At 39.6% G+C, this 19,903-nt stretch overlaps 1 protein-coding gene and 1 long non-coding RNA gene across 4 annotated transcripts in view; one reads left to right on the top strand and one right to left on the bottom strand.

Moving 5' to 3' along the window:
- Positions 1-271: 271 nt before the first annotated feature.
- Positions 272-7,014, top strand: LOC113900352. The gene is made up of 3 exons (XR_003513123.1): positions 272-549; positions 3,525-3,601; positions 6,944-7,014. It is a non-coding gene; the product is annotated as an uncharacterized LOC113900352 (long non-coding RNA).
- The window catches only part of ATP8B4 (ATPase phospholipid transporting 8B4 (putative)), a 292,569-nt gene continuing 278,266 nt past the window's right edge, over positions 5,601-19,903 (bottom strand). For all 3 annotated transcript variants that reach the window (XM_027554041.1, XM_027554043.1, XM_027554042.1), the window contains 3 exons: positions 15,930-16,068; positions 12,527-12,657; positions 5,601-7,782 (listed from right to left, as the gene is read on the bottom strand). In XM_027554041.1, coding sequence (XP_027409842.1) covers positions 7,501-7,782; positions 12,527-12,657; positions 15,930-16,068 — 552 coding nt within the window. In that variant the 3' untranslated portion in view covers positions 5,601-7,500. The remainder of the gene's footprint in view (positions 7,783-12,526; positions 12,658-15,929; positions 16,069-19,903) is intronic.

The following is a 19,903-nucleotide window of genomic DNA, read 5'->3' as shown; positions in this document are numbered from 1 at the left end:
TTAGATTCCACATATAAGTGATGATATGTAGTATTTGTCTTTCTCTGTCTGACATATTTCCCTAAGCATATTATTATCTAGGTCCATCCATGTTTCTGGAAATAGCAATATTTCATTTTTCTTAGGTTGAGTTGTAATTCATTGTGTGTGTGTGTGTGTATATATATATATGCGACATTTTTTAAGCCAGTCATCTGTTGATGGGGACTTGGGTTGCTTTCATTTCTTGACTATTGTAAGTAGTGCTGCTATGAACATTGGGGTACATGTACCTTTTTTAATTAGAGTTTTTTCCTTTGGGGGCTATATGCCCAGCAGTGGGATTGCTGCAGCCAGAACTAGAGGGCCAAGATCTCAGAGTAGCTTCATGCATTCAAAGAGTCTCATATTCTACACTGTTTTTCTCCCCAGGGCATTTCTCATTTCAAATCATGGGACATGGAAATATGGAAGAAAATGGTGGCCTAGTGCTGTGGTAGTCTCACTGAAGCAGAGCAACCAAACATTCAGGACTTGAGTTGTTACTGGAGAAAAGGGAACCAAGGAAAGGTGAGTCTGACTTTCAGCATGCAATTTTTGCTTTGGTGCTTTTTTATGTCTTCTATGTCTTCTCTCTATAAAAAACATATTCAACCATAAAAAATGAAATCTTGGCATGTTTATATATATATATATACACACACACACACACACCCTGCCACATATTCTTTCTTTCTTCATCTGTTGATGGACACTTAGGTGACTTCCATATCTTGTCAATTGTAAATAATGCTGCTATGAACATTGAAGTGCATGTATCTTTTTGAATTGTGGTTTTCTCTGGATATATGCCTAGGAGTGGGATCGTTGGATCATATGGCAGTTCTATTTTTAGTCTTTTAAGGAAACTATACTGTTCTCTCTATAGCGGCTGTACCAATTTACATTCCCACCAGCAGTGTACTTGGGTTCCCTTTTCTCTACACCCTCTCCAGCATCTATTATTTGGAGGATTTTTGATGATGGCCACTCTGACTGGAGTGACATGCATCTTCATTCTGTAATACTTACCAGGGCTTCCCTGGTAGCTCAGCTGGTAAAGAATCTGCCTGCAATGCAGGAGACCCCGGTTTGATTCCTGGGTTGGGAAGATCCCTGGAGAAGGGAACAGCTACCCACTCCAGTATTCTTAGGCTTCTCTGGTGGCTCTGTGGGTAAAGAATCCGCCTGCAATGTGGGAGACCTGGGTTCGATCCCTGGGTTGGGAAGATCCCCTGGAGAAGGGAACTGCTACCCTCTCCAGTACTCTGGCCTGTAGAATCACCGAGGACAGAGGAGCCTGGCATGCTACAGTCCCTGGGGTCTCAGAGAGTCAGACACAACTGAGCAACTTTCACTTCACTCACTCTGACTGGAGTAAGATGATGCTTCATTGTAGCATTAATTTGCATTTCTCTAATACTTAGCAATGTTGAGTATATATTCATAGGCCTTTTGGCCATCTGTATGCCTTCTTTGGAGAAATGTCTGTTTAGGTCATTTGCCCATTTTTTGACTGGGCTATTTCTTTGATATCAAGCCACATGAACTATTTGTAAAATTGGGAGACTAATCCCTTGTTGGTCACATCGTTTGAAAATATTCTCTCCCATTCTGTAGGTTATCTCTTTGTTTTGTTTATGGTTTCTTTTGCTATACCAAAGTTTTTGAGTTTAATTAGGCCCCATTTATTCACTTTTGTTTTTTTCTCCATTAGTCTATGAGATGGATCCAAAAGGATTGCTACCATTTATGTGAAAAAGGTTCTACCTATGTTTTCCTCTAGTAATTTTATAGTATCAGGTCTTACGTTTGGTCTTTACTCCATCTGAGTTTATTTCTGTGTGTGGTGTTAGATAATGCTCTAATTTTATTCTTTTATGCTTGGCTTTCCAGTTTTCCCAGCACAACTTATTGAAGAGACTGTCTTTTCTCCATTATATAATCTTGTCTCCTTTCTCATAGATTGACTATAAGCGTGTGAATTTCTCTCCAAGTTTTCTCTCCAGTTCCATTGATCTCTATATCTGTTTTTGTGCCAATACTGTTTCAGTTACTATAGCTTTGAAGTAGATAGAATGTGAAGTCTGAAAGGATTATACCCACAGTTTCGTTCTTTTTCCTCAGGATTGGGAAATTCTGGGTCTTTTGTGATTCCATATAAATTTAAGGAGTAACTTTAAAAAATTTTTTACTTCTATATAATTTTTAAAGGTTATACCCCATTTCTAATTATTAAAAAATATTGGCTATACTCCCCATGCTGTGCAGTATGTGCTTGTAGCCTTTCTTACCCCAATAGTTTGTATTACCCATTCCTCCACCTCTGTATGACTCCTCCGAATCCTCTCCCTGTTGGTAAGCACTAGTTTGTGGTAACCACTATTTGTGAGTATGCCTCTTTTTTGTTATATTCACTAGTTTATTTTTTATATTTCACATATATCATATAGCTTTTGTCTTTGTCTGACTTATTTCACTTAGGATAATGCCCTTTGAGTCCATTCATGTTGCTGCAAATGGCAAATATTCATTCTGAATAGTATTCTATTGTATAAATATATACCACACCATCTTTATCCATTCATTTGTTGATGGACACATAAGTTGCTTCCGTGTCTTAGCAGTTGTAAATAATGCTGCTGTGAACATTGGAGTTCATGTATCTTTTTGAATTAGTGATTTGGGGTTTTCTGTATGTATACTCCGGAGAAGGCAATGGTACCCCACTCCAGTACTCTTGCTTGGAAAATCCCATGGACGGAGGAGCCTGTTAGACTGCAGTCCATGGGGTCGCTAAGAGTCGGACACGACTGAGCGACTTCACTTTCCCTTTTCACTTTCATGCATTGGAGAAGGAAATGGCAACCCACTCCAGTGTTCTTGCCTGGAGAATCCCAGGGACGGGGGAGCCTGGTGGCTGCCGTCTATGGGGTCGCACAGAGTCAGACATGACTGAAGTGACTATACTCAGGAGTGGAATCTCTGGGTCCACATGGTAGTTCTTTCAGTTTTTTGAAAAATCTCCATACTGTTTTCCACAGTGGCAGAAGCAATTTACATTCCCACCTATGGTGTACAAGGATTCCCTTTCATCCACATCCTTGACAACATTTCTTATTTGTAGACTTTTTGATGATAGTCATTCTGACAGATGTAAGATGATATCTCTTGTGGTTTTGATTTGCACTTCTTTAATGATTAGCGATTTTGAGCATTTTTTCATGTGTTTGTTGGCCATCTGCATTTCCTCTTCAGAAAGTTGTCTATTCAGTTCTTCCACCCATTGTTTAATTGGCTTGTATGGTTTTTGATGTTGAATTGTATGAGCTGCTTATATATGTTGGCTATTAAGCCTTTATCAGTCATATCACTTGCAAATATTTTTTCTTAGAAATATTTCTCCTAGGTTATCTTTTTGTCAGTGGTTTCCTTTACTGTGCAAAAGCTTTAAAGTTTAATTAGGTCCCATTTATTTATGTTTGCTTTTATTTCCATTACTCCAGTAGTCGGACACGAGTGAAGTGACTTAGCAGCAGCAGCAGATGAATCCACTTTTTTGAAATCAGGATCTGGTACACTGGTGAGTTCTGTTTCATGGAATTTCTCTTGCTCTTCTTATTGGGAGTGGTTTATGCATTTTCATTTTATTTAACTTTCTCCTAAATTCATAGAGACACAGAAACTTAGCTTTTGTGGTCTTAAAGGGCATTTTTATATGGGAGCATCACTGTGTAGACTGTGATATCTTTGGTGAAAAGGCTGGTTTTAATATGGACACCAGCCACATATTCCTTCAGGGTGTCCTGGCTGTGTTCCCCTTGATAGGGAGTGTGGTTGGCGTTGGAGGGTGTAAAGCCTGTGTTGGGTATGAAGTGGGATTTCCTCTCAGCTCTGTGGCTGTCACCATCCTGTCAGGGGCGGGGCCTGCTCCCCAGGTGATGGGGTAGAAGCCGGGCTGGTTGGGCCCAATCAGGCTCCATTCCCCCTAAGTGTGTGCCCTGCCCCCCACACACTCACAGAGGAATGATGTGCCGCCTGTGAAGGCCTCTGCAGCTCCACTGGGATGCAGCCCAAGGTCACATCCCTTCCCTGTCATGTTAGTCCCAGATCTAGTACAACATGATGATGTGGAATGGCTGGGGCATTCACCAGTCTGGAGCTGGAGTCGGGGCTTTGTGGCTGCAGGAACTGAGGTGGCTGAGCTGCTGCCAGCGATCTGGGCCACCTCCGCCTCCATGCTCAGCTGCAGTGTGGAGTGGGTGGGGCTGGAACACTGGGCTGGGAGGCTCACTGTGGCAAACTCTGGCAGCACTGCCCAAGCACACGCTGACAATGACCACTACTGCCTTAACCAGATCACATCCCAGAGCTGTCTCTCTGTAGCTATACAAATGTCACGGCCAGCTGGCCCAGGTCTCATACAAAGCTATGGTGAGGAGTGAGCAGTACTGGAGCGTTTGCCCCATTCGGACTGAGGAATGCAGCAAGGCGGCAGCTGCCAGTACAAGGCTCTGTCTGCCACGATCGGCACACACAGACTCCTTGGTACTGAGTTTGAGCTTCTGCAGCCCTTCTATGTGTCTCAGCAGTTCTGCCATTGGCCAACAGGGCTTGTCTTCTCCATGCTGTTCCCCAGGCCTGGGAAACCCAGACTGTGGCTCGAACCGCTTGCAGCCCTGGATGAGGATCCACCAATGCAGGACTTCTCTCCCTGTCAGACTCTTCTCAGGGGTGGGGGTCCTGACCTTATGCTTTTTTTCTGTCCTACCTTGTTAGGTGGAGATTTTTCTTGCAGCTTTGGCTGTATAGGAGTTCTTCAGTCAGTTTCCAACTAGTTTTCCATGAGAACTATTCTGTATGTAGATGTATTCTTGATGTCTCTGGAGGGGGAGGTGAACGCCACAGTCTCTCATTCTGCCATCTTGAGCCCTCCTTTGGAAAACACAATTTGTAATTGTCTATAAGAGCTCAAAACTTGGACAAAGACTTTAAAAACACAAGTTATCAACTTTAGTCCTAAATATAGAATTATTTTTTCTTTCCAAATAATCTGATAGTTTACATAAACCTAAAATTTTACTATTCCCCAAAATGGCAACCCACTCCAGTGTTCTTGCCTGGAGAATCCCAGGGACGGGGGAGCCTGGTGTGCTGCCATCTCTGGGGTCACACAGAGTCAGACATGACTGAAGTGACTTAGCAAAGCATCACCAACACCCTTTCATGCCTTTTTATCTTCAGGTTCAAAATAATCCTTGGCATTTGAAGGACCTTGCAATGGGTGTGTGAGTTTATTTGGATCTCATAGGGCCAAAGTAAACTGATAAATGTGTTTCTCTCACAACTATCCACATTATCTGTTTATAAACAGGCTTATTTAATTTGAACTGAATTTGCAAACATGTACCATTCCTAATCTTTCCCATCCGTTAAACATAGGTTGACCTGGTTCATTTTGTTCTTGACTCTGATCCTAAGAATGAGTACACTTTCCCTAAGAGAGAAAAAACAATTAGTTGATCAATGTAACAAAGACTTTCCCGATGAGTTTCCAATAAAGAAACAACACGTCAAACACCAACAGTGCCAAAATATTTACTGAGAGTTTTCAAATCTTTCAAAAATGCTACAAAAAGCAAGCAAACACAGTGAAACTAATGACAAATTAGACACTAAAAACTAACGTCTGGATAAATCTACGCAGGCATGCAGGAGAAAAGGGTCAATCTATAAGCATTAACTATGATTAAAGCACTGCATTAGGCTTTTTTATACATATCTCATCTGACCCCATTCAGGAAACCTTATCCCAGACATGGAAATTAAAGCAAAAAAACAAACAAAAAAAAGGATTGTGTGATCCATTAATTTCTTGCTAGCCTATTATCCGTCAAGCTCACCCAAGGGCCATCTGACTCTGTCCAGAAATATAACTTTAATAATTCAATAAAGACCAGATTAAATATTCTATAAAGTTGGAAACTGATTTGTAGAAAATTGATAAAACATGATTTTTGTTTTCTTATAGAGAAATTTACCTTCATGGTTAAAGTTATATAAAAATACCTCCAAGGATATTTCCCTTTAGGATACTTACCAAAGTAAGGCTCTCACTTTACAGTCTCATTTCATCAAGGCCTTTCCCACTGATTACTTAAGTTCCAGTTCTTCACATTTGCTCTTTTCAAACTCTTATTCTGATGATTAGTTAAATGGCACTTAACTAATCATCTATTCACTGAGAATTGTTTTTAATGATTAAAGAATTTGTGCTTTGACAATCCTCAACCAACCACATGAGGTAGGTAGAATATCCTCATTTTACAGAGGAAGAAACTGAGTCCCCGAGGAGGCACATTACCTGCCAGAGGTTACAAAGGTAAGTAACAGAACTGGAGTTTGAACATGAATATGCATGAATTCCTTTTACAGATACTGCACTGGTGACTCACACGTGGACTGAAATCTGGGCTGGTACATCTCCAGAAACTCAACACATATGTTAGAATTACGAGTATGACAGGTGAACAAACTAAACCTGCATACTTAAATAGCGATTAAAGAGATTGTTTGGTTTCAAATCTGAACTTTTCAAAATTGGAAATATCAAAAGTATTTGCAGATACATTAATTACATGAAATACTATCATCACAGTGAAATTTCAGTGCTTTGCCAAGTCCATCAATAGTTATGGATGACACAGAGTAAATAACTACTGAGTTTGTTATAAAAGTCATTGACAAGTACTTAGAATACTTTCTATCTAGAGTCTGTCTTTGACATTTCATGAACATGTCCCTGAGAATTTCTTGAATAAATCTGAACAAGTTGTCAGCCTACCCACTGTAAAGATGTTCAGTCTACTTTGTCTCCAGACTAGTAGAAAAATGTGGAATACCAGCAAGTTTTTCTTCTCTTTAGGCATGAAGGGGATCTGTTGTTCTGACTGAACACACAGGTAGAGATCGAGACTGGAGAGTAACAGGCTGCTGGTAAGTCTGAAAGCACCTTCGTGTACAATGTGCACCTCTAAAATCTTAAACATGTATCTTGGAAATAGCTGACCTTACATATAAGTGTTAATGTGTCACAAGGATGCTTTGCACAGATGGGATATATACCTAGTGAATGTATCCTTTTATCCAGCTGAAGATCCATTCTCTGTGTATACAGATTTACAAGTGTTTCTCCATAAATGAGATTCTAAATTACAGATTGATTGGTATCTAGGTTGATAAAAATCTTTGCTAGTATTTTGAGAGTTTTATCCACCAACTCATCAGTTAGGCAGTGCCCTCTGGCCAGGTTGTCAGTAGAGTGCATCTCTATCCAATGTGCACTGGCTGCTGTTTGCCACAGGTTTAGGATAAGTGAGGCCATCTACTCCAGCCTAGCCCCAGACCCCAAACCCTGGAGCCAGCTGATTTCAGCTCCAGCTGAAGTGAAAAGATGATTGTGTGGTTCAAATTCATCTTGACTCACAGTTTCACTGTTTTATCCTGGCTAAAGCTGCTCACTGTGTCTGTGGTTTTCTTACATAAATTTTCAATCCAGCTAGTGCTATTATACAGTGTCTTTTCCAACCCTGACGTTGGGGGTGGATTTTTAGCTCGCATGTTTTTTCCAGATGTGATAAGCTCGCCGTAGCCCTCTTGGTGAGCAAAAGCATATCCAGATCTTCGCGAGCTTGATCTCCGAGTCTGAGGCTTTCGGCTACGCAGGGGCCTTGCCTTCTTTTGAGCCTTCTGCCACTGGCGGATCTGGAGACAAAGGAGACCCAGGGTGAGACAGAGCATCCAAATGACAGACTCCACATAGTGGGCCACTTCCTGAGGTAAAAACCTTTTCCGTGAAAACAATATCAGTAATAACCAAGTACTCAACTTCATTGCAAAATCAAGTTTTTTCACCTAAAAGCCAGGAAAACTGGATACTGGTCAGTTTTTATTTCTATGAAGAGACTATTAAGCAAACAAAAAGTGTTAAGACAAATTTCAGAATTGTCTCCATCTCATACATCCATCTTAAATGAACAGGAACATATTTTGCACAGAATGATTTTCTAACTTGCACCACCCAAACTCAGTCAGTATAACAACTTACAGTCCCATTTCCCCCAAGTAAGCCTTTCCTTTCTCTTTTAGAGGTTCTCTGGCTCGAAAAAGTTAGTGGTGACTGGACTAAGAAAATTTAGAAAATGACAGTCATAAATTTCAAACTCTTGTGACAGATCCAAGTACCATGAGATTTGTCATGGTTTTGATTTCTTGTGGGTTTTCTGGTGACCTTTTGAAAAGCTCAACATTGTTTGAGTGGGTTTGTAGCATCTCATTTCCCTGTAATGCTGAGGAGAGAAAAGATCCAAGGTTTGATGCTTAGCACCTTGTTCTCTAGATGAGCTGACTGACCACTTGGATTCTGACCTTCATGTCAGGAGAAAGCCATCAAGCAGAAAATCATGGTGTGCATAAACATAGGAAGGAATGAGCATCATCTTCCTTCAGCTCATCCATCATTGTCTGGATTTACATCAGAATGAGCTCACAGGGCCAAAGGGAAAGGGCAAACATTAGAGGGGAATGAGTGAGTCATTTCAGAAGGAATCTCTTGGCACTTTGGCCCCAGACCAGGAAGGATTTCATGATAAGGGAATTTCTACATCAGTTCTTCTCAACATCATCAGCCTGGTCACTCGTCTTATCAGTATTTCCCCCTTCGCATGACGTTGGGCTTCCCTGGTGGCTCAGACGGTAAAGCGTCTGCCAGCAGTGCAGGAGACCCGGCTTTGATTCCTGAGTCGGGAAGATCCCCTGGAGAAGGAAACGGCAATCCACTCCAGCACTCTTGCCTGGAAAATCCCATAGATGGAGGAGCCTGATAGGCTACAGTCCATGGGGTCGCAAAGAGTCGGACACGACTGAGCGACTTCACTTCGCTTCATACGTGGCTACAGACGTGTGTCCCCTCTTTCTCCTTTTCTCTTCCTCTCTGGGTCCAGATCTAACAACATTGTGTTGCTTATACTCCTCTTTCCATGAAACACTGAAATATGTTCTGTTAATCCCTTGGCTTAGGTATTTCTAGAATCTATTCTTTCTGTTTTTCTTCTAACTGTACTTTTCAACCCAGCTATTATGAACATCACCTCCCCCTTGTGTTTAATAATGTTACTATTAATATATTTCTACAGATATTTAGAGCCCCTTCACCTCATACCTTATTTGTCCCTCTTTTACTACCCTTTACTTTCCCAAGTCAGTTAATTTCCATCAAGCTTCCCTTTGCCTTGGGAGCAAATGTCCAAAATGCTGCCAGGGGTTACATGGTAGCTCTGTGTTTAGTTTCTTAAGGAACTGCCTTGCTCTTCTCCATCGTGGCTGCACCAATTTACATTCCCACTAATAGTGCCTGAGGGTTCCCTTTTCTCCACACCCTCTCCAGCATTTATTGTTTGTAGACTTTTTGACAATGGTCCCATTGATTGGAGTGAGATGATACTTCATTGTAGTTTTGATTTGCATTTCCCTAATACTGAGCGATGTTGAGCATATTTTCATGTGCCTTTTGGCCATCTGTATGTCTTCTCTGGAGAAATGTTTATTTAGGTCTTCTGCCCAGTTTTTGATAGGGTGGGTTTTTTTTTTTTTTTTTTTTTTATATTGAGTCCCATGAGCTATTTGTAAATTTTGGAGACTAATCCCTTATCAGTAGCATCATTTGCAATTTTTTTCTCCCATTCTGTGGGTTGTCTCTTCATTTTGTTTATGGTTTCCTTTGCTGTGCCAAAATTAGATCCCATTTGTTTATTTTTGTTTTATTCCCATTATTCTAGCAGACAAACCAAAAAAAGATATATTGCCGCAACTTATGTCAAAGGCAAAACATTCTGCCTATGTTTTCCTCTAAGAATTGTATGATATCTGGTCTTACATTTAGGTCTTTAATCCATTTTATTTTTGTGTACGGTGTTAAAGAATGTTCTTTTTTTTTTTTTTACATGTAGCTGTCCAGTTTTCCCAGAACCATTTATTGAAGAGATTGTCTTTATTCCATTTTACATTCTTGCCTCCTTTGCCACAAATTGACCGTAGGTAAATGGGTTTACTTCTGGGCTTTTTATCCTATTCAGTTGAGCTCTATTTTCGTTTTTGTGCCCATATCATTCTGTTGCTTTATAATGTAGTCTGAAGTCAGGGAGCTTGATTCCTCCAACTCTGTTTTTCTTTCTGAAGACTGCTTTGGCTATTCAAGGTTGGTTGTATCTCTATAAACATTTTAAGATTTTTTTTTGTTCTAGTTCTGTGAAAAATACCATTGGCAATTTGATAAAGATTGTATTGAATCTGTAATTGCCTTGGGTAGTATAGTCATTCTGATAATATTGATTCTTTCAGTCCAAGAACATGGTCTCTATTTCCACCTGAACTTGTCATCTTTGGTTTCTTTCATTAGCATCTTATAGTTTTCAGAGTACAGTTCTTTTGCCTTATTAGGTAGGCTGATTCCTAGGTATTTTGTTCTTTTTGATGCAATAGTAAATGGATTGTTTCTTTAATTTCTCTTTATTATCTTTTGTTGTTAGTGTATAGAAATGCAACAGATTTCTGTGTATGAATTTTGTATCTTGCAACTTTACCAAATTCAGTGATGAGCTTTACTACTTCTCTGGTACCATCTTTAGGATTTTCTGTGTATGGTTATCATGTCATTCACAAGCAGTGACAGTTTTACTTCTTCTATGCAGTTGTTGGAATGTAAATTGGTACAGCCACTAAGGAGAATGTACGGATATTCCTTAAGAAACTAAAAATAGAGCTACTATATGACCTTGCAATTCTACTCCTGGGCCTATATCTAGAGAAAACCATATTTGAAATGTTCACGTACCCCAATGTTCATTGTACTGCTATTTATAGTAGCTAAGACATGGAAGCAACCTAAATATCCATCAACAGATGAATGGATAGAGAAGATATGGTATATTTATACAATGAAATATTAGTCATTAGAAAGAATGAAATAATGCCATTTGCAGCAACATGGATGGAATCTAGAGATTATCATACTAAGTGAAGTTAGAGAAAGACAAATATGATATCACTATAGGAAGAATCTTAAAAAATGATACAAAAGAACTTATTTACAAACAGAAACAGACTCACAGGCTTAGAATATTTAAGTTCATTCTCTAATTATGTTCACATTATTTAAAATGGAACTCTCTTCTTAAATTCCTTTTGAGGTTATTCATTGGTAGTTTATAAAACTAAAAAGATTTTGTGTACTAATATTTTGTATTGTAAATTTATGTATTTGATAACTAGCTGAAGTTATGCTTTAAATTTATATGTGTGCTAAATTGCTTCAGTCGTGTCCAACTCTTTGCAACCCCATGATTGCAGCCTGCCAGGCTCTTTGGTCCATGGGATTTTCCCAGGCAAGAATACTGAAGTGGGCTGCCATTTCCTTCTCCAGAGGATCTTCCCCACCCAGGGAGTGAACCCGAGTCACTTACATCTCCTGCACTGGCATTGACAGGCAGGTTATTTACCACTAACACCACAGCTATAACTATGTGTGTATACTTATCAAAATTACTGTTATCAGAGTGCTTTTTTAAATAATCTGTTCATTGTTTTAACTGTGATGATGTGGATTTATGGTATAGAGGATACTGGATGCTTGGGGCTAGTGCACTGGGACGACCCAGAGGGATGGTATGGGGAGGGAGGAGGGTTCAGGATGGGGAACACATGTATACCTGTGGCGGATTAATTTTGATATTTGGCAAAACTAATACAGTTATGTAAAGTTTTAAAATAAAATATAAATAAATAAATAAATGTGATGTTGACTTCCTATTACTGTTATTTGGTGCATGAATCTTATATCAATGTTTGAATTGTTTATTGGATTGGATTGTTAAGTGTGCAGTTTGCTTTGAGATTGTGGATGCTGTAGGTGCTTCAGAAAGGTAAGTCTATGGTTGGGGTTTGGGTTAAGTTAGGGGTTGGGTGGAAGAATGGAAGGGAAGGATAGACTGGGAGTTTGGAATGGAGATGTATACACTACTATATTTAAAACAGATAACCAACAAGGACTTGTGTAGCACAGGGAATGCTTCTTAATATTCTGTAATAACCTAAATGGGAAATGAATTTGAAAAAGAATAGATGCATGTATGTAACTGAATCACCTTGCTGTATACCTGAAACTACACTTTAATCAACTATGTGCTAATATAAAAAAATACACAACTTAACTTGTAATTTATGACTCCTCACCCACATTTACTGTAGACAGTGATCTCCATTGGCATTCCCAGTGCTACTACATTCAGATGTGGGCAGTTCCAGCTACTGCAATGTGATGCTGTGCACCTACCTGTAGGTGTTTGCTGATGAGAACTTCATTAGCTCTTCCCTGGACTTCTTGTCAGGCAGAGGACATGATTCCAAGAGCAAAGAATCAACCCCTCAAGTATCCATCAGTGCTGCAACATACCTGATCACTCAGAGTTGGGAATAAATCCACCTTCAAAAATCTGAACGCCACCACAGGCATAACTGAAGCCACTGTTGTTAAGAGAATAACAAGCCAGGTGCACTTCTGGGTCAAGGAATGTCGTGCATTTCCTATTATTAAAAGAAAATAAACACTGTGGTTATAAATCGAACTGAATTATTGAATTGATTGTTTAGATTTCCTAGAGAGAACACTGGGTATCTTCCCCCAGCATATAGTATGTTCAGTGGTGATAAGAAAAAGGCAAGAACAATGGTCAGATCACCCTTGGGAACGGCTTCATGGCTTGATCACTAGGAGACTGATAGCCAGAGACATGCATTGTCTGATCCAGGTTCAGTCCACCTTCACTGAAGAACAGCATTCTCTCATCCAGTTTCAGGATGCCTCAACCGCAAAGCAGTCATTAAAGCCACATTTACCCTTAAAACTACCATATCAAATGACACAGTAGATGTTCTAGATGCAGGTACAATCGCAAATGATGGTCTTTTCCACTGGCTATGTCATAAAAAGTAAGCTGTATCTATGACAGGATCAACCTTTTAAATCCAGGCAACAGCCTCGAGCGGACATGCTGATCTCTCTAATGTTCCCATGGATAGGAAGTCCTCAAGGTCCCAAGGTGATCAGAGATGCTCCTGGGTTTGTGAAAAGAGCATTCTCCACACTGGGAAACCACTGGTGCAGTCATTCAATATATTAGTTCTAGAGAATAGTGAAGCTCCTTCCCAAGCCTGGAGCCAGTGTTCTTATTTTATACTCACACCTCGTATCCTGGGCTGTTTGCCTAAACACAGCAATAGGGGTCAGTGAGGCAGAAAGGAAAATTATACAGAAGATGTCAGCTGTACTTATATTGCCAAAATGAGCCTTTGTTCCTTTTGTTGGTTTTCTAGGGACATGATACATCCAATTATCCCTCCCAATCCTACAGCATTACCACTATTTGAATGGGCTTTAGGTGTGAGGGCTTGGCTACTTATTGGAATGTCTGCATTTTCTTTGTAGGATAGACACTGCCTACCAAAGACCACTTGATTCCAACTGCCTGGGCAGAAATGAGCAACTCCATAAATTAAATATCTCTGAGCTTCTTGAAGCTCAGTACCCGCAGCCATGACTGGAAAAAAACCCCATCACTTTAAAACCACACTCCTGTTTGCTGCTGGCTACTAAGAAAAAATTTCTTAAACCTCAGTGTTGATATAACTTTTGAAAAGTCTCATTGGAACTCAGTAATTAATTCCTGGAATGGCATGTGCTTAGCTGGAGAGCGTGGTCACCACATAGACTACTTTCTCCAGTTGAGGCATTCCAGTCTCATTATGTATGTGCGAATGCTCTCTTAGGACTGGAAGTCTTCTGGTCAACACACTGAACTTTCAGATTTGGCACCAAAGAGAAAAGAAAAGGGAAAACTTAAATGTCTCTTTTTTCCCTCCTAGTATGCTTATTATTCACAACCATCATGTTTCTACATGGTTGGAACCTTTTGGTGGACAAAGGATTAACAGTTTATATTAAGTAAGAGTGGTGCAATTTAAATATTTCCAGGTACACAGAGCAAGACAAAAAATTGAATATAATACTCTTAAATGTATATATGCATTTAAATGGAATTACAATCTCAATTACAATTACAATCTTGGAAATGTATAACCCGATAGTTGCTCTTATTTTGCTTTCTCTATGAATCAGTCTTCTAATAATTGTTTTTCTTGACTCAGTTTCCCAACTAATGGATGCAGATCTCAGCCTTACCTAATCGAACTCAAGAAGGTTGTCACTGTGCATCTCTTTTCCACATTTCCAGGATGAACTCAGAAACATCTCTGTTACCAGCTTATTTCACACACACTAGAAATTTTAAAACTTCTTTAAAAAGTCTATTAATAGCCCCACTGTGTAAAGCTCAGTGGCCTTTGCTGGGAATCATTTTGAAATATGGGGGGCAATGACAGTATACTCCAAAGGTAGACCAGACATATACTCTTGGTGGACTCAGAATATCAGGGGCTCAAGGGATTTTAGGAGGCCTTTTGCTACCCACCTGCTGTTCAAATCGCTTGCAGTGTCCCCAACCAGTAATCAAGTCACATTTTCTTTAATCATCATTATCCTGGTTAACATTTACTGATAAAGTACTATGTACCAAGCTGCATGCTAAGCATTTTATATGCATTATCTCATTTAACCCTCCCAAATTCCCTATAAAAGTAGGAACTATTAACATCCCCAAGTTTAGAATTGAAGACATTAAGGTATTAAAAGGAAAAGAAACTTGCCTAAGGTCACACATCTTATAAGTGGCAGAGAACCCTGGCTGGCTGGCAACAGAGCCTACACTTTGTGCCACTTACAGCCTACTGTCCAGCCATTTTTAAAAGACTAAATTATACATTGGGCTTCCCAGGTGGCACTAGTAGTAAAGAAAGTGTTAGTTGCTCAGTCTGTCCAGCTCTGTAACCTGCCAGGGTCCTCTGTCCATGGAATTCTCTAGGCAAGAATACTGGAGTGGGTAGCCATTCCCTTCTCCAGGGGCTCTTCCCAATTCCAGGGATTGACCAGGTCTCCTGCACTGCTAGGCAGATTCTTTACCATCTGAGCCACTACCCACCTGCCAATGAAGGAGACATAAGAAATGCGGGTTTGATCCCTGGGTCAGGAATGTCCCCTGGAGGAGGGCATGGCAACCCATTCCAGTATTCTTGCCCAGAGAATCCCATAGACAGAGGAGCCTGGCGGGCTAGAGTCCATAGCGTTGCAAAGAGTCAGACATGCGACCCCATGGACTATAGCCCACCAGGCTTCTCTGTCCATGATATTTTCCAGGCAAGAGTACTGGAGTGGGTTGCCATTTCTTTCTCCAGAGGATCTTTTCCAGGCAAGAGTACTGGAGTGGGTTGCCATTTCTTTCTCCAGGGGATCTTCCCCACCCAGGGATCAAACCTGGGTCTCCTGCATCGCAGGCAGACGCTTTACCCTCTGAGCCACCAGGGAAGCCCACTTAACACACACACAAATTATACACTTCTTTTCTAAATGAACGTAAGTTCCACAGGTGAACTTTGGCAATAAATGCTGGTTATAATATGGCATAAAAGGGAGAGCCTGGCATTTCTTTCTCTTCCTTCTATCATATACCTGAACTACATGGTTTTCAGGCAGCTCTGATATATATGTGCCATGCCTCTTATTTGAAAAGGGACAGAATACTGCATCTGTACTGTTAGGAAACTGTAAGCCTCCAGCTGTCTGGTTCAGTCAATTCCTAGAGACAGAATTACTGGTCATTCCTAGTCCCACCAAAATGAAGATACATTACAAAGACAAATGACATCTTGATACAAGGCCCCAGCAAATAATATGATTCACTTACCAACAAATGGAAACTGGTTTGGGAAGAGGCCAAAGATGCCATTACTGTGCATTGTAAATAAAATGGAGAAATAAGTGGCTATGCTGCCCCAGATGAAGACATGGTTAATGACAGTCCAATAGCTGGTATCCAAGGCTATCTGTAAATAAAGTCAAATGCCAAGGGGAGATTGTTGAGGATGAAAAGAGCATCATTTTACTGAGTAATGTCTCCTCAGGACACTTCTGTGAAAAGACAATTGTACCTGTCTAGTTAGCAGCCAACCACAGGCTCTACCACTTTCTGCACAACACAGGGGACTGATGTGACACTTCTGGTAGACAACTAACCTTAGGACTTGTACCTGCAGCCATTATATCTAACAATATTGAGTGAACATCAGGAAATAAAATGTTAAACTTTTAAATGAGAAAGCAGAGTGGCTTCTAATTTCAATGCTACTTTCCAAACTGCTCTCTAAATTTGTCTATTGGAAAACTTTTTCATAGTGAGAAACTGCAACATTTTAAGATCTGTGCATATATTTTCATTTCAGCATTTTGACACAGGTATAGTCTGTTTTATATCAATATTCTAGTTCATTTTGATTACCATTTCTGTTAAACTATTCAAATAATAACAAAAATCCTTAATCCACTTTTGGCATCAGGAGTTGGGCTTCATGGTGATCTGGGAGCATGTTCACAAGCCCTTCTCCCATCCAATAACTTGTTATGGCAGCACAGCTGAAAAAGAGTGATCTGATATGGGCAAACTAAGGAAGCCACTAGTGAATATGAACACTTCAGTTCTCAGAGGAAAAATACGTAGGTTCTGTGAAACTGGGTCATTTGCAGTGATGTGGATGAACCTAGAGTCTGCCATACAGAGTGAAGTGAGTCAGAAAAACAAATACCATATATTAACTTATATATGTGGAATCTAGAAAAATGGTGTTGATGAACCTACTTGCAGGACAGGGACAGAGATGCAGACAGAATGGACACATGGATGTGGGGGAGGAGAGGGTAGGGTGAATTCAGAATAACACTGATATGTATAACACTACACCATGGGTAAAATAGATAGCTAGTGGGAACCTGCTGTATAGCACAGGGAGCTCAGTCAGCTCAGTGCCCTGTGATGACCTTGCAGGGTGGGAGGGAGGCTCAAGAGGGAGTGGGTATATGTATACATATAGCTGATTTATATTATTGTACAGCAGAAAGTAATACAACATTGTAAAGCAGTTTTATTCCAGTTTTTCTAAATAATTTTTTTAAAGTAGGTTCCAGCATCCTTATTTGCATCTCAGAGGTTCCAAATGGTCCAAATGAAAGTTTAGATTTCTAGCAGAGTCTCAGAAAGTCTCAGAGTCACAGATTTCCTGCCTGCCTAAGGAGGCTCTACCTACACAGGAAACAGACTCTTCTGCATTATAGAGGCATACTTCCCCTTCCCACACAAAGTTACTGTCCTTTAAAATGATGCCCCATAAAAAGAGTGTTAGCAGCCTCGATGAAACTGCAGGAGTGCCAAAGGGACAGCCTTTTCTTTCCTCAAGAGGCCTGAGAACAGAGAGCCCTGCCTTCCATACCTCAGCAAAAAAAGACTTGCTGGTTTCCCTGCTCATTCCTCAAGACAGCTGACCAAAATCTCTAGCTCTAACGTTCACCATCTGTCAGTTCATCACCATTAAAAGACACCAATAGTTTGACCTGTGTAGGTATGAGTAGGCCAAGAAAAATCACAACCAATTTAAGAGGATTTGACTTGGGGAAAAAAAAAGGTAGTTCCTACAATGAAAAAGACAAGCACTATAACAATAATTTTAAAAAGTAATGAGAACTCTTAAGGAGAAGCAATTAGATAATAGAAAAAAATTCTGGAAGAAAAAAGTGTTATTTCTGAATTTAAAATTTTAATAGAGAAACCAAATAAGAATAGTTACTGATTAGAACTGAATATTCTGTAAAAACAAATGGAAACATCTCATAAGGGCAAAAACTCTAAGAAATGGGAACCATGTGCAAAAAGGATATGAGACATGGACGGTAAATCCATAGATGTCCAATCCATAGGCCCAACATTCAACTAATGGCATCCTAAAAAGAGAAAAAGTAGCAATCAAAGAAATGATGAACCCTGCTCTGTGATAGCAGCAAAGATTTTCAGATTGAGAGTGTACTCTAAATTATAGGCAAATCAATGAATGAAGTTACATTCTGGTAACATTTGTGAAGTTCAAGGATAAAAAACATAGCTTCTAGACGGAAGAGATACTATTTACAAAGGAAAGAGAATCAACCTATTACCAAGCCGTTACAGTGAAACAGAGATGTAGTGGAAAATCATTTACAGAATTCCTAAAACACTCTGATTCAAGTATCTTATGCCCATCTAATATATGATTTAACTGTGAAGATAAAGATTTGAACTCAAACATACATCTATGTACTCCTGCAGAAATTACTCATGCTTAGAGAGGAAAACATGTTAATGCCACTCTCAAAATGAGCTTATTCACAAAATTCCTGAAGTTTACTCTGTGCTAAAGACAGCAGTTTCTGATTGAAGCCATGATTTCATGATGGATGCCTTAGCTATGTCAGATACTTTCAATTCACTCTATTGTTTCCTCCTCTGCTACAGAATTGAACACAGGGGACCTAGCCATGGAGCGTTCACAAAGCATCAATATGCTTTATGTAGTTGTGAAACAGACAAACAACTCTGAGTGGAGAAATCTGGTTCTGATTTTGGCTGCTATCTGACTCTGAATTTTGAACTCCCAAGATGTCAAGTGTTAGATGGCTTTGGTATGAACTTAATGATACTCACTTAGATGGACCAAGGAATGGCAGAGATGTCATTTAAAAGCAGTATGTTTACATTTGACTCATTCAGTCTAATAAATATTGAGTCATGAAGAGAAAGTCTGGGGTTTAACGAGATCTTTTGTTGATATAAATAGCTAAGATTTGTAAAAGAGATTATTTATAGGATAGAAAAAGGACTGACCAAAGACAATTCAAACTCTGTAAAAATTAAGCCCTTGATTGATACTTTCCCCCTTAAAACACACACAAAGGCAAAGAACAGAGGTCACACAGCTTGTTGTATCCACCCAGAGGTACAGATTTTAATGGATTAGAAAGCTTTTGTGAACTCTAACTCAATATCTAATAGTATTGTCCACCATTTTCATTAAAAAAGAAATAAAAACAAACTCAAGATGTCCAATGATGATCAATCGATCATCAAAAATCATGTCTACCAGATGGGAATGTAAATTGGTGCAGCCATTATGCAAAACAATATGGCGGTTCCTCAAAAAACTAAAAGTAAAGTTGCCATGTGATTCAGCACTCCCAGTCCCGAGCATGTATCTGGACAAAAGTATAATTCAAAAAGATACAGGTTCCTCAACGTTCATAGCAGCACTGTTTACAGTAATCAAGACATGGAAGCAACCTGAGTGTTCACTGACAGATAAAGGAATTCAGAAGATGTGGCATGCACACACACACGTGCAGACGACACACGGGACGGCTACTCAGCGGTGAAAAGAATGGATAATGCCACTCGCAGCAACGGGGATGGACCCAGAGATCATCATACTAAGCGAAGTAAGTTAGAGAAAACAAATACCATATGATATCACTTATATGTGGAAAATAAATATGATACAAATGAAGAAATTTATGAAACAGAAAGAGACTCACAGACATAGAGATCAGACTTGTGACTGCCAAGGTGGAGGGGGTTTAGGAGAAGGACAGATTAGGATTTGGGATTATCAGATGCAAACTACAATATACAGAATAGATAAACAACAAGGTGCTACTGGAAGAGGTATAACATATTCAGTATCCTGTGATAAACCATAATGGAAAAGAATATGAAAAAGAATATATATAAAACTGAATCACTTTGCTGTATAGTAGAAATCAGTACAATTCTGTAATTCAATAAAATAAATTAAAAAAATTATT

The sequence above is a fragment of the Bos indicus x Bos taurus genome, chromosome 10 (assembly GCF_003369695.1).
Source record: "Bos indicus x Bos taurus breed Angus x Brahman F1 hybrid chromosome 10, Bos_hybrid_MaternalHap_v2.0, whole genome shotgun sequence".
NCBI classification, from domain to species: domain Eukaryota; kingdom Metazoa; phylum Chordata; class Mammalia; order Artiodactyla; family Bovidae; genus Bos; species Bos indicus x Bos taurus.
The sequence above is the reverse complement of the archived record's forward strand: the minus strand, read 5'-3'. Positions and strand labels throughout refer to the sequence as shown.